Source organism: Cydia strobilella, chromosome 8 (genome assembly GCF_947568885.1).
Source record: "Cydia strobilella chromosome 8, ilCydStro3.1, whole genome shotgun sequence".
NCBI lineage: Eukaryota > Metazoa > Arthropoda > Insecta > Lepidoptera > Tortricidae > Cydia > Cydia strobilella.
This window is the reverse complement of record NC_086048.1, coordinates 1416391-1439365: the sequence shown is the minus strand read 5'-3', so window position 1 is coordinate 1439365 and position 22975 is coordinate 1416391. Positions and strand designations below refer to the sequence as shown.

At 41.3% G+C, this 22975-nt stretch overlaps 1 protein-coding gene across 1 annotated transcript in view; it reads right to left on the bottom strand.

Annotated features, from left to right (window-relative positions):
* LOC134743478 (phospholipase B1, membrane-associated-like) overlaps nucleotides 1-22975 on the bottom strand; it is a 36190-nt gene that overhangs the window by 9192 nt on the left and 4023 nt on the right. The window contains exons 2-4 of the mRNA XM_063676926.1: nucleotides 8307-8475; nucleotides 7468-7554; nucleotides 3545-3714 (exon numbers count right to left, since the gene is read on the bottom strand). Of these exons, the coding sequence (XP_063532996.1) occupies nucleotides 3545-3714; nucleotides 7468-7554; nucleotides 8307-8475 (426 nt within the window). The remainder of the gene's footprint in view (nucleotides 1-3544; nucleotides 3715-7467; nucleotides 7555-8306; nucleotides 8476-22975) is intronic.

Below are 22975 nucleotides of genomic sequence, written 5' to 3'. Positions count from 1 at the left end.
CTAAACCTACTTTAAAAAAACCCTAAAACAAACCCTGACCTCTTGGCAAGGTGCCCATCACGCAGGCAGCATTCCCGCGCTGTATCGCGACAGCAAGCCTTTGCGCGAGAAAGCTGCCCGCGCGAGGGTCCCCCGTTGCCTCCCTCAACCGCTTTCCGAGCTCCTTGTGGAGAATGACTTGTTTACTCAAAAGGAGCGATATACCAGACGAACAGATTTAACTAGTCTGAGTATTGGTACAGTATCAACGGATAAGAATCTGTCAGTCTAATCAATAGAAGCAAAATGGATGCCCCAAATCTCTCATTTAAAGACAAACATTAGTTGAGGTAGTTGAGGTGAGGTAGAGGTGCTATTTAAGACCTGTTCTTTACGAAACCGGCAGTCACGTTTACAATAATTAACTCAAATCTACTAGAACTAATCATTAAGCGATGTGTCTTTGTCAGTGCAATATTGTTGCGTTTCGCAAACTAATAGTAACAAAACACGATAACCTAAATGACTGCGTTCGTGAATCACTGAATGAAAACTATGAAAACAAGTTTCGATTATATCACTCCGTCTCGCATGTGTGCGCCTTTGCCAATGTTTTTAACGTGTTATCATCAATTTCTGTTCTATAGGCTTTTTGACCAAGCAACGAGTAGTACCTACCTAGTAGCTACATAGCTTTACTTGACCAAGCAACGAGTAGTAGTACCTTACCTACCTAGTAGCTACATAGCTTTACTTGACCAAGCAACGAGTAGTAGTACCTTACCTACCTAGTAGCTACATAGCTTTACTTGACCAAGCAACGAGTAGTAGTACCTTACCTACCTAGTAGCTACATAGCTTTACTTGACCAAGCAACGAGTAGTAGTACCTTACCTACCTAGTAGCTACATAGCTTTACTTGACCAAGCAACGAGTAGTAGTACCTTACCTACCTAGTAGCTACATAGCTTTACTTGACCAAGCAACGAGTAGTAGTACCTTACCTACCTAGTAGTTACATAGCTTTACTTGACCAAGCAACGAGTAGTAGTACCTTACCTACCTAGTAGCTACATAGCTTTACTTGACCAAGCAACGAGTAGTAGTACCTTACCTACCTAGTAGCTACATAGCTTTACTTGACCAAGCAACGAGTAGTATAGTAGTACCTTACCTACCTAGTAGCTACATAGCTTTACTTGACCAAGCAACGAGTAGTATAGTAGTACCTTACCTACCTAGTAGCTACATAGCTTTACTTGACCAAGCAACGAGTAGTAGTACCTTACCTACCTAGTAGCTACATAGCTTTACTTGACCAAGCAACGAGTAGTAGTACCTTACCTACCTAGTAGCTACATAGCTTTACTTGACCAAGCAACGAGTAGTAGTACCTTACCTACCAAGTAGCTACATAGCTTTACTTGACCAAGCAACGAGTAGTAGTACCTTACCTACCTAGTAGCTACATAGCTTTACTTGACCAAGCAACGAGTAGTAGTACCTTACCTACCTAGTAGCTACATAGCTTTACTTGACCAAGCAACGAGTAGTAGTACCTTACCTACCTAGTAGCTACATAGCTTTACTTGACCAAGCAACTAATAGTAGTACCTTACCTACCTAGTAGCTACATAGCTTTACTTGACCAAGCAACGAGTAGTAGTACCTTACCTACCTAGTAGCTACATAGCTTTACTTGACCAAGCAACGAGTAGTAGTACCTTACCTACCTAGTAGCTACATAGCTTTACTTGACCAAGCATGCAAAGACCAACCAGGAGAAGCAAGAATGACCAAGTAACTATAACAACTTCTGACATGTTTTCATCAGTTTCATCATTCATTTCTGCAAAAATTACTGACATTTGACATTGCTTACAAATGGGTAACACAATACTAAGATCACATGTCTCCACAAAAGCGTTTAGCCGAATAGTGTGGTGGACAAATGGGTCGCGCGAATTGTATAGATTTTGTGAGTGGTTGACCTACATAACACAATAGGTACCTTCGCTATTAGTATATAATGGGTTCTTTTGTAAACCATACTATTGAGACGACAAACTAAGATGGGCAAGGACCGAAAATTTATATATGTTTTCCGAAAAAAAATTGACTGTCTATTTCAATCCCGAAGGATTAAGAAGCAATGGTAAAACCACACCACAATCTTGATTTTGAGTTTATAGACCAAAACTCAAAACTACATAGGGAGAGTTCTGGCAAGTTGGTATGTCACAAATGTTATAGGTAAATTGTGCATTGTGCCTCAGTAAAGGATGACTCACGTTAGACCGGGCCGTGTCCGGGCCGGAGCTTCCGGAGCTTACTTTTCTATGATATGACAGGTGATCACGTGATGCGTTCCATAGAAAACGAAGCGCCGAAAGCTCCGGCACGGCCCGGTCTAACGTGAGTCATCCTTAAATCGGCATCTTTTACTTTGGGAGCATACAAGATCTTTCTTGACCTACCTCGTTTGAGTGTGTCTTCTAATTCCCATTCACAAAATGTCTCATAGCTGCGAAAAAATTCCCTACGTTTTGTGAGGGACAGATGAACAAACTTAGGAATACGCCATTTTGCGTCTATATCCGTGCGTTTATCTTGTCGTCTGTGTCCCGCCGAGTTTCTTGCCGCTCCCATATTGGGATACCCTTGTATAATTTAGGAGGGATTTATGTCTTCTCGGGTCAGAGGTGTAGGCAGAGCCGGCGTAGCTTTATTTGACGTTCATAAGCGCATTGTAATATGTCTAGTTGAAAAATAATTATCTTTATATAATGTTGCCGGCATTACCTTGGCCTGAGGGCGTCCTGGTCTGACGGCATGGGGAAGGCGATTCATGCGAGCGTTACGTGCGAGCAACTCGCCCGTGCCGGTCGAGTAGCCGCGTAGGCCCGGGTTGTACACTGAGAATATTCGGCAGAGTTAGGTACTCACGCCAGATGCCTTCGCCGTCTGAAATATCAAATCTCGATGTACCTTGGCCTGTTTGAGCGCGTCCTGGTCTGACCCCATGGGGAAGACGATTTATGCGAGCGTTACGTGCGAGCAACTCGTCCGTGCCGGTCGAGTATCCGCGTAGGCCCGGGTTTTACACTTTGTGGATGTTCGACAGAGTTAAGTACTCGCGCCAAATGCCTTCGCCTCCTGAAATATCAAATCTCGATGTACCTTGGCCTGTTAGAGCGCGTCCTGGTCTGACGCCATGGGGAAGACGATTTATGCGAGCGTTACGTGCGAGCAACTCGTCCGTGCCGGTCGAGTAGCCGCGTATGCCCGGGTTGTTACACTTTGTGGATGTTCGACAGAGTTAGGTACTTGCGCCAAATGCTTTCGCCTCCTGAAATATCAAATCTCGATGTAACTTGGCCTGTTTGAGCGCGTCCTGGTCTGACGCCACGAGGAAGGCGACGTTCATTCGAGCGTTACGTGCGAGCCACTCGCCCGTGCCGGTCGAGTAGCTGCGTAGCCCCGGGTTGTACACTGAGAATATTCGGCACAGTTAGGTACTCGCGCCAAATGCCTTCGCCTCCTGAAATATCAAATCTCGATGTACCTTGGCCTGCTTGAGCGCATCCTGGTCTGACGCCACGGGGAAGGCGACGTTCATACGAGCGTTACGTGCGAGCCACTCGCCCGTGCCGGTCGAGTATCCTCGTAGCCCCGGGTTGTACACTTTGAGAATGTTCGGCACAGTTAGGTATTCGCGCCAGGTGCCTTCGCCTCCTGAAAGTTGAAGAGTTTGTTAGATTGAGGGCCGATAACTGACCATGAGCATGACAGACCTGGGTAGACAAGATGCCAATCGTTAACGCTCCGTAGCGAACGAAGGCAACTATCTCTCGTACTAATATGGAAGAGTGATAGAGAGAGATAACTATTACGCTGGGCTTGAACGATTTGCATCTTGTCTTCGCACCCTGATCTCGTTTTAAAATAGTTTGCTAAATAGTTTGCTTATCACTACATAGTATTAAAAAATCGCTTCCTGCTGTCTGTCTGTCTGTCTCTATGTATGCTTAGATCTTTAAAACTACGCAACGGATTTTGATGCGTTTTTTTTAATAGATAGTGATTCAAGAAGAAGGTTTATATGTATAATAATACATCAGCATTGTACCCGTGCGAAGCAAGGGCGGGTCGCTAGTTGGATTTTATATTCAATGTTATCTATTTCTCACCAAAATGATAACAAAAAGCCATGACAAAAAAATAAATGGCATTTTGGCTAAGCACCCTGGTATACTTTTTTTACACAACGATAGCCACTCACTCAGCAAATTATTTATGTTAAGTATTTAAAATAAGTCCTTGCGTGTGTCAGAAATATTAATGCAATGCAATTAATGCATGTGCAATATGTGCACCTAAAACATGATAGATGTTGAAAACATTAGCATTTTAAGCAAGGTTAACTAGACGGAGAAAGAAAAGGTGCGTTAAGATTAATGATATTAGACAAGGACAACGTTTATTTCAATTATTTAGAAATGTTAAATAAGTATGTATAATAAGAAATCTCTTCTTTATATTTAAGAGCGGTGCTTCTATCGGTGGAACAATCTCCAACTCGTCCGGTCCTCTGCCAACTCCTTAACCTTCTGGTATGACACGACCTGAACCTTTTCTTTTATTTCTTTATACAGGCGGGACACATTTTATAAGTACTTGAGACTCAAATAAGATGTTTTTGGAAAAAAAATCATTTTTGGTACAAGCTTTTATCGCTGACTGTACTTTTCTTTCCACAGGCAACTAATACTCATCGAGACAATTCTAAAAACCTCAAACACAATTAGGTTGAGTTGTTTTATCACAGAGTTCCTATGGCCACCTCCTGTCTCCATCATCAGATCAGCTCGATGGTACCATAATATTGCATTGTCACCCGACTTACATATGTATGCAAATTTTCAGCTTCATCGGAAACCGGGAAGTGGGTCAAATTTAACTTGCAAGATTTGTCCCTTACAAACATGTTACATACATATTACATACATAGGTACATTGCAAGTTAAATAAAAGCTTGTAAAAAACGGGATATTTTTGTACCAGTCGTTAACTTTTATTGTATTGTCCACAAGTGACCTTTTTCTAAAATGTGTTTGACCCAAACTTAAGGACGACTCACGTTAGACCGGGCTGTGTCCGGGCCGGAACTTCCGGCGCTTCGTTTTCTATGGAAAGCATCACGTGATCACCTGTCATGTCATAGAAAAGTAAGCGCCGGAAGCTCCGGCCCGGACACGGCCCGGTCTAACGTGAGTCATCCTTTAGGAGGTTCCTTGAGAGGAACATTAATTGTATGCAAAAAATACGCAAGCAAGTATAACGGGTTAGCACTTAGCACTGATTGACTAGCACGTTATTATTTCGTATCCGATTGGCAAAGCAAATGCCCGTAAAAGGTGCAATTACACGTAGGCGATGCGGTCCGTAAATCGTAAATTTCAACCTAGGGCTGTAATGTACGTTCGAAATTAGGCAGAAGTTTTATTTATTTCCATTTTTTTTTTCTCGCAAGTATGGTGGCCCACGGGCGGTAGGTACAGGAATAACGAACTTAAAATAAGAAAGATGGTTGTGAATTTACGCAAAGTAACGCCTGATTTTATTAAATAATTAACCCATAGGTACCTACGTTTACAAAGAGCCGTTTTGTCAAAGTTCCGTGGTTCCGCACGATACAAGATACAACACATTCACAGTTCAAAGTTGCATTTAAACGCCAAGATTTGTACGAGTAGACGGTCAATTATTTTAATTTTGAGTCAGTTGTGAGGGTTCGAAAGGATAATTATCATGATTTTTATGCCTGATAATTATCGATTTGATAAAACAATTAGATTGTTACATTATTAATTGATGATTATCTTATATTTCAATGATTAATAAAAAAACTAATCAATATTAGGTCAGTTTTTATTTGAACATAGCAAAAAACGCCCCAATCATTATTTTTTATTATGAAAGAATTTAAAGAAAATAAATCTAGCACCATCCATACCTGATATAATTATCCGATACATCGGATAATTATCGCGATAATTATCAAATAGTATAATAATCTGGATAATTTCGAACCCTGAAAATTTTTGAGCACCACACACATGTGAAAAGGTTACCACATCCACCGTAAGTACCTACAACGTTGCATAAATGATAAATGCATTGCCATGCAATCACGATTGTCCCAGGGGGACGTTTACGGGTTAAAGTTGGTACTCGACTTGCTATTCGATGTGCCATAATCAGAAGAACAGACAAGTCAAATGTAGGAATTTCAAACGCATATTGCAGTTTTCAATAGTGTTGGTAAAGACGAGTCTTTGGACCCTTCAGACTCTTCAGAGTATACACTATGGAGCTATTGTTTGTTGTTTTTGTTTGTTTTTTTGTTTTTTGTCTTGTTTTTTTTGTTGTTGTTGTTGTTGTTGTTGTTTTTGTTTTTTTTTTCTTTACTTTGGCTCTTTCTCCCTTAGTAGTCATAATTTTGTTTGATGAGGTTGCACCTAGTGTTAGTAAATTGGTAACTGTATTTAGTACCCTAAGAGTAGTTTAAGTGTAGTATATTTCCATTACATGTTTTAGTGAGAGCTGTTAAGGGAATAAGTGAATGTCCTTAATGTGTATTTGTAAACTCATCTCGCTCACTTATTTCTGTTTGCTTTCCAAATAAATAAAATAAAAAATATTCATTAACGCACTACAAGCCTGCGGTGTCAGCATGGTTGCATTTTTATCACCTGCCACTATGCCTGTCACTCGCACCAACTCGCACTTACATATAGGTACTTGTTAGAACGTGACAGGCATGGTGACAGGAGATAAAAATGCGACCGTGCTCAGCCCGCTATTAGCTATTATCTATTAATCGTTTGTGTACTGCTAGTTAGTCTTAATTACTTATGTCAAAATATGAGTTTTCTGTCGAAACGGAATGTTCACATAATTTGTGGTTTACATAAACAGAGTATGCCTATATACTACAATTTTCTCTTTGATGACAGCTCGTCAGCATAATTATGTCTCGAGTCTTTCAGGCACAATCTCGTCATATTGAGTCCAGTTCTTCTAACTTAGACTCAATAGACTCGAGTGCGTGCCAACTCTAGCTTTGAACCATTACGGAGCGGCCCCGGGTATGAAAGCATAACTATTGCGTAGGCCAGGATATCTAGATTTGCATTTCAAGTGGCATCACCTGCCGCTTAGTTTAAGTATTTAAGGCTCTGATAACTCTCAAAAATGCCAATTTAGTGATTATAAGATGCAGATGCGGATAATGGAGGGCTACAATTAAAGATACTATTAGTTGCCTAGTCAATCTTCTGTTCTTACTCTGCGAATCATTTAGGCTTTGAGATATTTATGCGTTGTCTAGCTGCAAATTTTGCACCCGGCGACTCGGACCGTTCTAGGGTGAGTCATCCTTTAATCGATTTCATATAAAGCCAGACCGACGGAAATGAATATTACCTGCACACCATGAAACCCCTCTGTACTCCACAAACGCACCAAGGGCAAACTCCTCCAGGGCACCGCTCCCAGCCACTAGCGAGTCACCTGTAACACAAGACAAATTACTAAGATTAGTCGCTTTAGCATTGTAACTAACTAACTAATATGGCTCAACGACTCCTGGCCTCCGAAACGAGAGCACTCCACTTTTCCCGATCCTGCGCCATTTCCTGCCAATTGTCGGTTTGAAGCTGAGGCAGATCCGCTTCTACACTGTCTCCCCAGCGGTATCTGGCCCGACCTACCGGGCGGCCACCAGTCGGTCCTCCCAAGTACGCCCGCGCGCCCTTTTGGCAGCCCGATCCTCTCCCATTCTTAATAGGCATTGCCAAGTTTGGCTTCGCAAGCCACATTAGAGCGTTCCATGTTCCCCATTAAAAACAGTTGGAGTCGCCGTCGTCGGACACGGCGAGGAGGACATTATTTTATTATTATTAATAGGCATTGTAAGATCATATTATTTTATTTGTCTCGTTTCATCACACGATGAAGCCATGTCTGCACATGTCACGGTGTGTAAACACTACATATGTACTTATAGGTAACCGGCAAAAAATGTAAACGCTCTGATAGATAGTAGGTACGACTACTCACGTGCGGCCAATATAATTGATCGATCAAATACCGCAAGGCATAGACATATACTTCGTAAAGACCGGCCTTACGAGCACTACGAATGGGGCCGATACATTGGAGTCAAAATCACATTTAGTTACACGAGCAGCGCGCTCAGTCGTGTAACGAATTGCCATGCTCCTATGCTGCCTCTATAGTTCATGTACGCTCCCTATAGGTACCTAAAGCAGCCACCACATCGATGTCGCCGGGCCGTAGCCGGTGTACCGACGTCGGAGGCTGCCTACTCTTGCCAAAAGCCAGAGAATCCTGACAGAAGAACGGTGTGCTGGCCGGGATGGTGCGCTGGCGTCGCACGTGGGACTTCCGCGGTGGGTAGCGTAGTGTCCACTGGAAATAAGATTGTTGTTATTAGAAAATGAACAGGGAAAACCAAAAGATCCAAAAAAATCTAAAGAAAGGGGTCGGATTTTTAGTTTCCGCTTGGCGCGCTTTTCAAAATCGCATGAAAATGAGCCTTAAGTGCTTAAGAGCCCACAACGTGCTCACTAGCGCCTCTGCAAAATAATTGTGATTATTTAAATTTAACGATAGATATTTAAAAAAAACCTGGACAAGTGCGAGTCGGACTCGCCCACCGAGGGTTCCGTAAACGGGACCCTATTACTAAGACTGCGCTGTCCATCTGTCCGTCTGTCCGTCCGTCTGTCAGCAGGCTGTATCTCATGAACCGTGATAGCCAGATAGTTGAAATTTTCACAGATGATGTTTTTCTGTTGCCGCTATAACAACAAATACTAACAAGTACGGAACCCTCGGTGGGCGAGTCCGACTCGCACTTGGCCTGTTTTTTATATTTTTTGGACGACAACACAGGGCACCACCTAGCATATTTTAATTTTCTTGTCTCCGCTACCCAAACATTGTCTGGAAGAGAGCGCTCTTAAGCGACAAGACCGCCTGACCTCTCTGTTATAAGCATTGATAAGTACTCTAAACCTGTCTGTATTTGGATTTCTCGTAGCAATATGAAAATTTCATGCACTCATAATTTAGCAAACATGTTACTTTAGTAGGATAATACAACAAACAAATACTGAAGTCACTAACATATGTAGGTATGTCTGTCCAGGTATGCTTAGATCTTTAAAACTAGGCAACGGATTTTGATGCGGTTTTTTTTAATAGATAGAGTGATTCAAGAGGAAGGTTTATATGTAAAATTTGTAAAGGTTTTGTGTAAATTAGTTGAATTGAACTACACGTGCGAAGCCGGGGCGGGTCGCTAGTAAGTAATAAACAAATAAATGTGGCTCAATATCCTAAAAAAGTTCCATATTTTGTGTAAATTTAAGTAATAACGAAATATTTTGTTACTAATTACCCACTTCTTTCAGTGTACATAGGTATTATAACGTCGGTAACTACAAAGAGAGCCTTCATTAAACATTTTGCGTATTTTTACGCAACATATTTTTACACACATGGCAACATTATTTTGGCAGCACCATACCGAACCTAGTAACCCAGAAAACGCGTATCTCACGTACATCGGCAAACATTGTATAACTACTGATAGTTAATATTTATTTATTCCCACATTGTACACGCATTTGTGTCGTAAATCGGCATTTGGTTTGTTTTATTACTTTTACTGACGTGAATGTTTAAATAGTGGATTTTATGTAAAATATGTTTGTTTACATTTGCGTGAATAGTTGTATTGATACTTTGTAATTTAAATTATGCATTAGGCTTATTAATATATTAGTTATTGGTTATGAAGGTTCATTTATTTCCATATTTCCTTGTGAGGTTAGGGCCTAAAAGGTACAGGGTCTTACCCTTTAGCAATGCTTTTTAAACTTAGAACATAGCCTTGACCTGATGGGGACACGGCCTTTGCCATGTGTCCCGATTATAAAATTGACACTTCGCTTCCACTTCTTTTTCTTTTGTCATTTAATCATTTTCAATGCAGGCATTGGAGGTTCAAGAATATGTGACTGGTATTTGTATATTATTTTTGTAATTTGTAAGTTTTAAGCGTGTATTTTTGACAGGACCTCATATTATAAGGGTGGTTAGTAACTTAGTATGGGCTCAAATGAATTAATTTCTGATGTTTAAAAAAATACTTTTATATGTCCTTATAAAATTATTCAAAACGCTATGTATCATGATTTTGTTTTTATTATAAATTATCTTTTTCATTACTCATGCTCTGATGCGTTGTTGTTCTAAAAAGTGTACAGAAAATTATACGTTTCTCTAGAGCAATGGACATGTTTCCTTGTTTTACGATAAGCAATATAAATTTAGGTTTTAAATGGATTTATTGTACAATTTCCATTGTGATAATTAACTCCCCATTCCATAAATAACGACGTTTTAAACGCACATGTATTTTACTTTCCTCGTATTCGAAATGAAAAGTAGTATTTAACTCGGGTGAACAATCTACTATTTAAAAAGTATCACAGCACTGAAAACTAAGCCTCGTTTGCGGTTATACCTATACGCTGTATACTTTGTTTAAAAAACACGCGTTCAAAACGCACAATGCCATAACGCATATTATGGGTGATGGGTGAATCAATTTTTAGAGCATTAATTACGTGTTTTATATTCCCTAGCAAAGAAAAATCGATTTTTCTAAAACCATGTTGATTTCTTCACTTTTTTGTTTACACGGGCATTATTTACAATTAACAACTTGATCAGATAAAAGTTACATTTTGAGCGGTAACGCAGCAGAAAAATACAAAAATGGTGTCCCTGATTTTTTGTATGGGAGAAAACTTAAGTGTTCTTTCACCCCTACTACGAGTAATAAACCATAGTGAAGGCTATAAACTAATCCAAGTTTAAAGTTCTGACATAACATCAATCAGTATTCCGAATGCGCGCACATTGCAACTGGCATTACTAAACAATGCACGCGATGATGCGTTATACAACTATCACTTGTATGTATATGTGCATAAGGGTTGTGTGGTGGTTGGCAGGTTGGCCTTGTTCGGTGGATCCGTGTCAGTGGAAACATCGTTGTCCATTGACCACTGAATGGTTTATTTCGTGCCAAATATTGTCCATTGACAGTTCGGTGTGCAATTTATTTCATTTAGGTACCTGTCGGCAGTTTATGTGAAGTTAACTATAGTCTAATGCAGCTAAGAAGTCAATTTTGACATTAATTGACCCTTATAATATATGACACTAATCTTAGCCACGTTAACAGGGTCAATTCATAACTGTTAAAATTGACTTCTTAACTTACAGCGACTATAGTAGTTTAATGACACAAATTAGAGCTAAATAATTACTTTTTTTTAAATAAAAGTGATTTTTTGTTGAATGCTTATTTAATTTGTTTTTATGTATTTTTAAAACGTAACATGACGTACCCGAAATAAGTAGAACAAACGGAATTCTTAGATTTTTGATCGAAATAACACATTTTTAATTAATTTGTCAAATCTCGATCTCGAAACACCCAATCTCGGTTCAGATTTTTCGTGCGAGATCTCGAATCGCCAATCTTGGTGCGAGATTGCATTCCTTAGGTCCGACTGCGCGATAAGTGATTGACGATTGCAATGTTAGCGCCTGATTGACAATCTGCATGACAATTAGCTTTCATCGATGACACGAGACACGTTGACACGTCGCGACGATTAACTGCCGATGGGATTTATTACCCGAATAATAAGGTGGCTTGCGTTGTCAATAACAATTTGCTCTATGCAAATCGCAATTATCGGTGAGGTTTATTTACTTATCTTATAAGTAAATCTTTATTGCAAATCATAGTAGGTGTTAATAATTATGAAAAGTTTCATGACCCCGGCGGGGTGTAGCAATAAAATTGTCCGTATAACTACATGTACATACATAGAGGGATTATTCGATGTTTATGGCATTATTTTTTCTTCCTATTCGCGATTCTGCACAATATGAATTCCACACAGCTGAAGTTGTGCAGAATCGCGAATAGGAAGAAAAAATAATGCCATAAAAATCGAATAATCCAGATAGAGGCCCTTATTTAAAATCTGTGGCTTTCCTGCTGAACAGGATGTTTTTTTTTTATTATAATGATATCTTGTTTTTTTTTTTTATTATAGTAAATTGTAAGATGCCTACAGCATAATACCAGGTATTCATAATACATTATCAACATCTTCATTGTTTTAATGTCCAATAGGTACCACGTAAACGTGAGACATAATAAGTATTTCACACAACCCTCACCTTATACTGCTTTATTATTTGAGAATATTCCCAATATTACCGTAAACCACAAAGTTTATAGCTAGGACGTGGGAAAATTACGAGAATATCTGTGGTATTTTCTATAAAAAGGGACCTTATTGTCGATGGCGCTTATGCCATTATAAACGATGCTCCGAAATAAATACAATGCCGCGCGACGCTGTCGGCGTAAGCGCCATCGACAATAAGGTCCCTTTTCATAGAAAATGCCCCATCTTTTCAGCGGATTGCGCTTACATTAACACAAATCCTTAGGTACAGTCGCCATCAGATATATCGGAGCGGCCGAGGTGTTCAAAAATATCTGAACAAGCACTTGCGGCGGCTGCTGCTTGTTTAGAGCTTATTCGTTGCCGCCGCAAAACAAAATGCGCAGGGAGATGCAACTGCGTTAAAAAAACTAAACTGCACGGACCTATGTGCATGTAGTGGCAATTGCGAAGAATAGATATTTTATTTTAATTTAACCCGCATTTATTGTCAAACATCTATGTTAATTTTATCACATATATAATTAGCTCTACCGGCGAAAGTTTTTTTTTAACATCTTTATTTATATATTTTATTAATATTTGTATATATTGATATATATACAAATATATATCAAGAAGTAATTTATTAATGTAATCTATCAGAAGAATAACAACTTATCAGAAATCATCTAAACATGCATGCCGCTCCCTAAAATCTGCATACCGCTCTTACATTACACACACACACACACACACACACGCACACGCGCGCGCGCGCACACACACACACACACACACACACACACACACACACACACACACACACACACACACACACACACACACACACACACACACACACACACACACACACACACACACACAAACATCACACAAAACCAAATAGTTTTCGTTGTAAAATATCAACTACCTACATCATCATTATCATCATCATATCAGCCTTCTATCGCCTACTGCTGAGCATAGGCCTCTTACGATTACGCCACTTATCCCGGTCCTGAGCCAATCTCATCCAGAAGTGACCCGCAGTCTTCCGAATGTCGTCCACCCAACGAGCCAACGGACGCCAGGCACTCCTTTTCGTCTGAAAGCGTGGCCGCTGTGTTAACGGAATGGGCCACCATTCCGTTAACATTTTGGCCCACCTGCCATCACTCTGTCTGGCAACAACTACCTACATGTCATGGCTAAACTGTTCGTAAACTGCATGTAGGCTACATGCAGTTTACGAACAGTTTAGCCATGAAAAGTACGAACGGTAAATTTTGAAATGGTGGTTACTTGATGTAAACTTAACACACGAATTCTCAGTTCAAACACTTAAGTTTACGCTTAATTAACTTTTACCTATTTAAAGTTGGTTTGACGCTTAGAATAACACCTGCGCTGCGTGTGGCGCCAAAATCTCTGCAGACTTATCTTGGTTTGACTCTACTTGTTTGTTGAGATACTTGAGATCTTTGTTTGCTTTTGTTTATTTGTCCATTCACGTAGGTCCTTGGCCCAGTGACAGTGGTGAAGGCAAATATACTAAACATATATATGTGCAATTGTCAGGTAATAGAGATCAAAGCTTACCTATAAATGACACAGTATTTTTTTAGAGTTCCGTACCCAAAGGGTAAAAACGGGACCCTATTACTAAAACTCCACTGTCCGTCTGTCTGTCACCAGGCTATATCTCATGTACCGTGATAGCTAGACAGTTGAAATTTTTTTTTTTTTTTTATACCACGTCGGTGGCAATCAAGCATACGGCCCGCCTGATGGTAAGCAGTTACCGTAGCCTATGAACGCCTGCAACACCAGAGATATTACACGCGCGTTGCCGACCCTTTAAAAACCTGTACACTCCTTTTTTGAAGAACCCCATACTGTAGCCCCTCGGGAAAACCTCGGCAGGGAGCTCATTCCACAGCCGAAGCGTACGCGAGAGGAAATTCCTCTTAAACCGCACAGTACGCGACCATTTAGGTGCTAGGGTGTGAGGATGAACACCCTGCCGATGGCGAGCGGTGCGGTGATAGAAAGCGGCCGTTGGCATCATGTCAAACAATTCTTCAGAGCACAGCCCATTATACAAGCGGTAGAACACACACAAGGAGGCGAAGTCTCTCCTTAGACTTAAAGGTTCGATACCGCTTGTGAGTTTGGGATCGTCGACGATTCGTACAGCGCGCCTTTGGACTGAGTCGAAGGGTCCAAGCTGGCATCCAGGTGCTCCTGCCCAAAGGTGACAGCAGTACTCCATATGGGGTCTGACTTGCGATTTATATAGCAGCAGTCTTTGCCCCGGAGTAAAGTATCGCCGTGCTTTATTGAGCACACCGAGTTTTTTGGATGCCAGATCAGCCTTCCCTTCCAGGTGGCTACGGAATTGGACGTCACTGGAGATGTCGACACCGAGGATCCCAATACTCCCTGACATGGTAAGGGCTGTGCCTTCGAACTGTGGGACCACAGTAAATGGGGTTTTCTTAGCGGTAAACGCGCAAACTTGTGTCTTGGTGGGGTTGAATCGCACTAAATTGTCCCGGCCCCACACCGAAACTCTGGATAGAGTGCCCTCAATATCCGACACAAGCTTTTCACGACTCTCTAGCACCACGGAACGAGGGATGTTGGCACGGCCTGCGTAATAGGCATCCCCAGTACTGTCGTCTGCATAGCAATGAATGTCGTCGATAGACAACATGTCATTGATGTGCAGCAAAAACAGCGTTGGGGATAGCACAGAGCCTTGCGGAACGCCAGCGTTAATGTCCATGCTATTGGAGCAGCTTCCGTCTACTACGGCTCGTATGCGTCTGCCAGACAAAAAGCTAGCGATCCATTTGCATAGTCCCTCCGGCAATCCATAAGATGGTAACTTCGACAGGAGACCCCGATGCCAGACCCGATCGAACGCCTTCGCTATATCTAGGCTAACTGCCAATGCCTCACCTTGACTCTCAATGGCCGAAGCCCAGCGGTGAGTGAGATACACTAGAAGATCACCAGTCGAGCGACCGTGGCGAAAACCATACTGACGGTCGCTGATCAGGTCGTGTTCTTCTAGGTATCTCAGGAGCTTTGCGTTGATTATACGCTCCATGACCTTAGAGAGAAGGGAGGTAATAGCGATAGGCCTGTAATTCGATGGGTCCGATCTGTCGCCCTTTTTAGGCACAGGGTGCACAAGGGCCGTCTTCCACGAAGATGGAACATGCCGTTTGTTGCTAGAGAGTGTGAAGAGACGCGCCAACACGGAACATAACTCAGGAGCACACTGCTTAAGCACAAGTGCTGGAATGCCGTCTGACCCGCTCGACTTATGAACGTTTAGGGATAGCAACTCCCGCCGAATATCCCTTTGCGTGAATGAGATTTCGGGCATGGAGTATGCACACCGCGGGATGGTGGGCGGCACGGCGCTACCGTCGTCGTTCAAGGTCGAGTTCGAGGCAAAAAGAGTACCAAGAAGATCGGCTTTCTCTTTTGCACTGTGGGCCAGATCACCATCAGCTTTTCGCAGAGGTGGTAAAGACGACTGACAAAAATTTCCCTCGGCAGCTTTGGCGAGCGACCAGAACGCGCGACTCCCAGAGGGATAGCCCGCTAGCTTGTCGCCAATTCTGCCGACGAAATCGTATTTAGCCCTGGCAATGGCTTTTTTACTGGACCTCGAGGCAGCGTTTAAGTCGCGTTTCACATCAGAAACGTTCGGATCCTTATTAGCTACGGCCTTGGTCCAAGCCCTGTAAGCGGCTTGCTTGCGAACTGTAGCCTCTTTACAAGGCCGATTAAACCAAGGTCGTCGCTTTGCTCCCGCTGCTATTACCGTGTTGGGAATGAAACAATCCATTCCCAGCAGTATGGTCTCGGCAACATTGGCTGCGCAGGAGTCAGGATCTTCTGATGTGAAGCAGAGCTGCCTCCATGGGTACGAAGCGTAGAATTCACGCAGTCCGTCCCAATCTGCTGATTTATATTGCCACACGCGTCGCGAGCTAGTTGGCCGTGGTGGATCGGGCCGCGCGCAAGGCGCCTGTGTCCGGACGAGGCAGTGATCGGACGAACCGAGAGGTGCATTCACTGAGATGGAATATCCGTCCGGACGTGTAGTCAGCAGGAGGTCCAGTAAAGAGCTAGTATGATCCTCGATGTCTGGTATTCTCGTGGGAGAATGTACCAGTTGCGAGAATCCATAGGCCAGAGAAAATTCGTGAGCAGACCTCCCCGCGTGGTCGGTGGACCGGGAACCAAGCCACTCAACGTGGTGGGCATTAAAGTCCCCTAAAATCACCAGCTCTGCGGAAGGGTACTGCTCTAGAAGTTTGTCAGTCGTCGATTGCAGGTGCTCGAAGAGCCGGGTTGTCTCCGTGTTTCCGCTATGAGACCTGTACAGGCACGCGTAGACACGAGTGTGGCCGCTGTAGTCCACACGCACCCACAGAACTGACAGGTCCCTGTCTTCAAAGGCATGGAGGCGGCGACAGCAGACCTCCTGCCGGGCATACATGCATACACCAGCGCGTCTCATGAACTTGTGTTCAAGTGTATAGCCGGAATATAGTAGGTATGCAGTGTCCGCCGGGCAGGATATCTGCGTCTCCGTTAGAAATAGGATGGTCGGCTGCGCAGATTCCAGGTGGTAATGGACTGCGCTCAAATTTGAGTGTAATCCCCTGATATTGCAGAAGTCCACTTGTGTGGAAGGGGATGCCGCTGAGAAACCATTTCTTTTTTTACCCTTATTTGCCATGTGTTGTTGTTGTTGAGTGTACAAAGAGGGTTCGGGGCGTTGACGGCTTAAGGGACAAGAGAACAGAACAGATCTGCCAAAGGAATATGTAGGGTAGTGCGGTTCACAGGCACGGCGTACGGAAGGGCCCCCGGTCCCCCCCTGGTGCAGCAGCCGGGTCCACTCCGGTCTCCTTCTCCGGCACGACTACTACATCAAGGATTTTACGCGAGGTTGGTGGTTCAGCCTCCCAGGGCGGAGATTAAGTAATCCCTGGGTTCGGGAACCCTACTGACCTGCGGGCGGCCAGCGGACAGCCGTTTCACCGGGTCTCCCTGATCGCCGCACCTGTACGCCGCGTCCATACAGACCAAATGCAGTACCGTGAGTTCCGTAGGTCCCCCGTCGTCAACACACCGCACCCTCGTTGAGCTCTGGCAACCTTACTCACCGGCAGGAACACAACACAATCATAATCATAATCACAATCATAGGATTAGGGTCTAGTGTTATTTGGCTGCGGTTTTCTGTAAGGTGGAGGTACTTCCCCAGTTGGGCTCTGCTCTAGATCTGGAATGACATTCGCTGTGTTGTGCCCTACCACACAAAGCGAGATGACATTCACAGTGCCCATACCTCTCTTTTGGACGTACTTTAAGGACATACCCGGGTCCGGACGTAGTTTAAGGACATACCCCGGGTCCAAGTCCAATTTTGACATATGATGTATTTCTGTTGCCGCTATAAGAATAAATACTAAAAACAGAATAAAATAAATATTTAAGGTGGGCTCCCATACAACAAACGTGATTTTTTTGCCCTTTTTTCAGTAATCGTACGGAACTCTTCGTGCGCGAGTCCGACTCGCACTTGTCTTTTTTTTTCCGAGACACGTTTTTTGGGTCACTTGTACCATTCATTAACCCGGAGTTAACCGGTTAAACCTGGAGTTACCATGATTACCAGTACAATTTGACACTGGGTTAACCCCGGGTTAGTGGGATGGTGCAAGTGGTGTTAAGTATGTTTACAATCTATTTGGCATGATAGGCAATGTTGAGCAAAACGGCAACTTGACTTAGAAATTAAGTTTCACTAAACACTTAGCCATTTCATATTTGCTTGCAAAAAATCGCGAAATTATGTGCGAAATGTAGGTTAGGTAAAGATCTAATCGAAAAAGTAAACTTCAATTAGCACGCGAGGTGCCATCATTTGCTGTTACTGAGGCAAGAGGTCAAGTGTCGAGTCGCGGAATGGAATTTTACTGGCACTTACTCATAAGTCATAATAATTGAACTTTTGAACGTGTTTACCGCTTCCTTATCTTCCTAGCCAGTCTGTAGAAAGAGCCTACCTAGTAAAGGCATTCATAACGCAGCGTACTACGTGAGTGAAACACGAAGCGAAGCGAAGCGACGAAGGAGAGGCTCTCCTCTGCTTCGTTTAATTTAATTTATATGCGATGTCTGTTGATTTGACCTGAACTTATTTGACCGTTTTTGTTTTGTTGTATAGAATATGTTTAATTCTGATTGTATTGTATCTAATATCTCTACCGCATAAGCGTTTTGGCATCTTAGCTGTAAGTTTGTGCATGTGACTAAAATAAAGAAAAAAAACACTGGATGTAATAGGTAACTACTCAGTATTATATAATATTCAGTACCTTAAGTCATCATTTGGCCTGTGACATCAATAAAATGTGCCGTTTTCAAACAAAAGGGTACTTATTGGCGGTTGTCAATTAAGACGCTATTTCCATAAAGCTTCAATTTGAAATAAACTTTATCGACAACCGACAATGTGATACCTTTTAGTTGAAAACGTCACAAATGATGGTTTAAACAGCGTCCATATTAAGTGCGGCACTTCCGCAAATGACTAGTAAAGTAAATCCAATGCGAGAGTAACTTTCGTATTCACATACTTAGTATGAAAAGTGTTATGAATTATTTTTGGCTACTCAGGCACTAAGCTCATGCTGACTGTACAAACCGGGATTTAAACTCACGACCTTCGGGTTGAAAGTCGTCTTAACCACCAACTACAAAAGTTTCGACCCACGATTAAGGCTAAGTATTTAGGCAATAAATAATAAAGGCAACCACCAGACCACGATCTGACCTAATAGGTAGGTAGACAAGGCAAAATGAAATGACATGTGTTGATGCAACATTTAGGTATTATTTTATATGCACAGAAAGGTCAATCCTTCCCCTAAAAAGACGAAAAAAGATAGATAGATAATCTGTTTATTTGTTTGCAAATAACACAAACAATACAACACAAGCGACACAATTTTTTTTACAAAATAGAAAAGAAATAAAAAGTATAAGCTCACTAAACTCTGTCTTTATAGTTAAGAGTTCATATATTTAGAATAGAATAGAACATTTTTATTCAACATCACATGAAATGGCAGTTAACAGATAGCGTAGTACATTTTTTACAGATAAACCTTAAATTTAGACTTAAAAAACTAAGAAATTGAGTTGTACCTACATATCAGGGAGAAATATTCATGCGTGTTAAATAGGACCTTGCCTCCGCATAATGTTGCAGTGTATTTACTACATTTGCTATTTCCTTGCGTTTAGTAGCAAACGTTTATATATACGTGTGCACGCACTTACCTAATACTAATCAATCTTTTTAGGTATAGTCAATAAAAAACGTCTTATGCGTTAAGTAGGTGTTACATATGTATTATGATTGGTGTTTTCCTTCATCTCGTGATCAAACGTAACCATACGTTTATCGATAGTATTGATCGGGAGCGGCATTCGAAGACTACAAATCTAATGTTAATTTGATATTGTTTGTGTATTACGAGCAGCTAAGAATGATAAGACCTCGGGTTACTGGGATGGTGCAAGTGGCGCTCAGAATAACATTGATATATTGGTGAAAACAAGTCTTCGAAATAATATTGACGGGAGCTTAAACTTTGCGAGAACAGATTTATATCGATAATTAAAAGATTTCTGCAAAAATGCATAAAATGTGAATATCTCGAAGCAACATGTAATTACAGTAAAAGGGCAGACAATAAATAAGAGAGGTGACAATCAACCCGTCACTGCAGACGATGATAAATCCATTGAATTTAATATTCTTGATTACTACCTATATTGCCTTTAGATAGTTTACGCAATTTATTTAAGAGAGGCCGGAACGATGAATGAAATCAGGCAGGAAAAATATGGAGAACACGATTTTAAATTTTAAAATGGCGCTGATAGTTAATTATCGACTTTAGGGACTTTTGCATCTCCTTTCATCTATTTATTATTAACCCTCTGTTATTATGTAGTAATTATTTATTTAAAGATTATTATAATGTATTGAAATGAAAATGAAATGAAATGAAATTCTTTATTTTCAGGCGACTATTGGCCCATAGTGGAATGCTATTTACACATTATTGACTGTTGTATTTATTAATGTATTTTGTCACCATTATGATTTCATTTTAAATGTTGTACTTATACCTATTAACTTGTGAAAAAGCACTTGAGGCCCAACTTAGCGCTACTTGCACCAATCTGCTAACCCGGGGTTAACCGGTTAAACCTGGAGTTACCATGGTTACCAAATTTGACACTGGGTAAACGGTTTAACCGGTTAACCCCGGGTTAGTGGGATGGTGCAAGTGGCCCTTACAAAATATTTTTTTTTATATTTTAATTTCGAAAGAGCCCTGCTGACAGACACGAAATATATTCAGTAGAGAGCCGGGAAAGTTAGACTCCAAGTTAACTAAGTAAAGCAATCCACAATTTCTACACACAAAGACAAGTTCTAAAGCACTTCACTAAACTACTAGCATAGTGCGTACAGACCACTAGCCATTGATATCTCGTCTGACCCAAATAGGTTATAAGTACTACCGTCGTGACATAAAAGGACTTATTTTGGATTAGGGTTGCCAGTTGCCATACGTCAGGATTTCTGACATATCAGGATTTTTGGTCCTAATATGTCTGACCAACTGGGATTTCCTATCGAGCGCGCGCAGTTTCGTCAGAGCCAACTAGTGCAGACTGTTCACTGCCATTTTTTTATAATTATTGGAAATAATAAATTCACGTTATTTTAATAACCTGCCGAACATGCATCGAGACTGTTGTACCATGAACGTTTTTTTACGTTTTTCGTCAAGCTAACCTACTTAAATCAACATGCAATTAACGTATCGCTAAACATATTGCATAATGTAGTTAATCCATTCGTTTTCACAGTCCATTTACTCCAATTTCAGTCGGCGTTAATAGGATTAATAAGAATTGAGTCAACCTCTTCTCTTGAGTAGGTAAACAAGCAGACGTCGCCTGATGGTGACGACCTCTGGAGTTGCAGTCGTACATAGGCCACAGAGACTGCTTAACATCAGGCGGGCCGTATGCTTGTTTGCCACCGACGTAGTATAAAAAAAGTTTCCGGAGAAACGCATACTTAAATATGCGTACAGACTGGTTGACTGTTTACATACGTACGTAATTCCCAATTGTTTGTTCTCAAATAAACGGCGGGTTTGCGAATATTATTGTCCAAGTCGGATGACAAAAATACTTACGTAATGTACTTACTTAGTAAACAGCTCTTGTTGGGTTCAACATTAATAATTATTTATATGTGAAATAAAACTATGAAAACGGATTATATCGCGTATATTGAATTTATAAAAAAAAAATAGAAAAAAAAAATTATAATACATCCCGATTTTGCATGTACAACCAGCCTTAAAGTTTATAGTCTATGATGGTTCATTATTTTTAGTATGTGGGTATTTTTGCACTTTGTAATTTTTCCTCAGTCACCCGTTGACCACGAACGCTGTGAACGGTTCGAAATGACGGGATGTTATAAATTCAATATACGCGATATAATCCGTTTTCATAGTTTTATTTCATGAGTAACTATCGCGGTAACCGAAGACAATATTAATTATTTATATGCTTCAAGCAGTAGAGTAGATGTCTATCAAACCCATAACCACGTACCAGAATAAAATTAGGCCACCGTCCCCTACTCATAAAGTTTATATAATTGAAACCTGTTCTACGCGTTCTGTCCTGTCCATATAAACTACGCAGGCCTAGTCTAGCCTACAAGGCAACCGCTTATGACATCATGGGGACTGCATCGCTTAGACACTGCATTAAGAGCTCTTTCCCACTGACGCCCAGTTTTCTGCGGGTACGGTTTTCTGCAGTATGCGCGCCCGTATTTATCCCGTTTTTAGTAGTATGCGCGCAGTATCTCGCAAACAGAATTCTTGTGCGAACGTGACCATATTAGCACGTAAGTACACCACTAAAACGAGATCCTGCAGAAAACCGTACCAGCAAAAACTGGACGTCAGTGGGAAAGAGCTCTTACGTCGATGCGCTTGTAAATTCCGACCTATCCTCCTAAGATCCAGCCATACAAATGAAAAACCCAAAATTGCCACTGAACTTTGAACCTATGGTGCAGGGAATATGGTTGATTTTTATTTGTTTTAAATTGCAAAAGAAATGCAACTGTTCTAATAGAATACGGTTTAAATTTCATCGAACTGAAGAAGTACTATATGTAGGACCTTGGGCCTTAGGAGGTTAAAAACCGTGAGAACTAAGTAAGGTTTTCTTTTCTCAACATTTGACATAGCGAAATTTACAAGCGCATCAGCGCATGGCATTTCCCAAGCATTTGCTTATGCCCGTAAACACAGTGTTTTCTTCACAACGAGGACAAAGATAAATTTTTTAATGAAACAAGTGCTAATTACGGTAAAATCGCAGATATCGACTAAAAATATTAGAATTGTGTCAGATATATTTATTGAGCTATTTTAAATCATAATAATAATTTAACTATTTTGAAAGAAACTTACAGCTTGATTTATATCCGT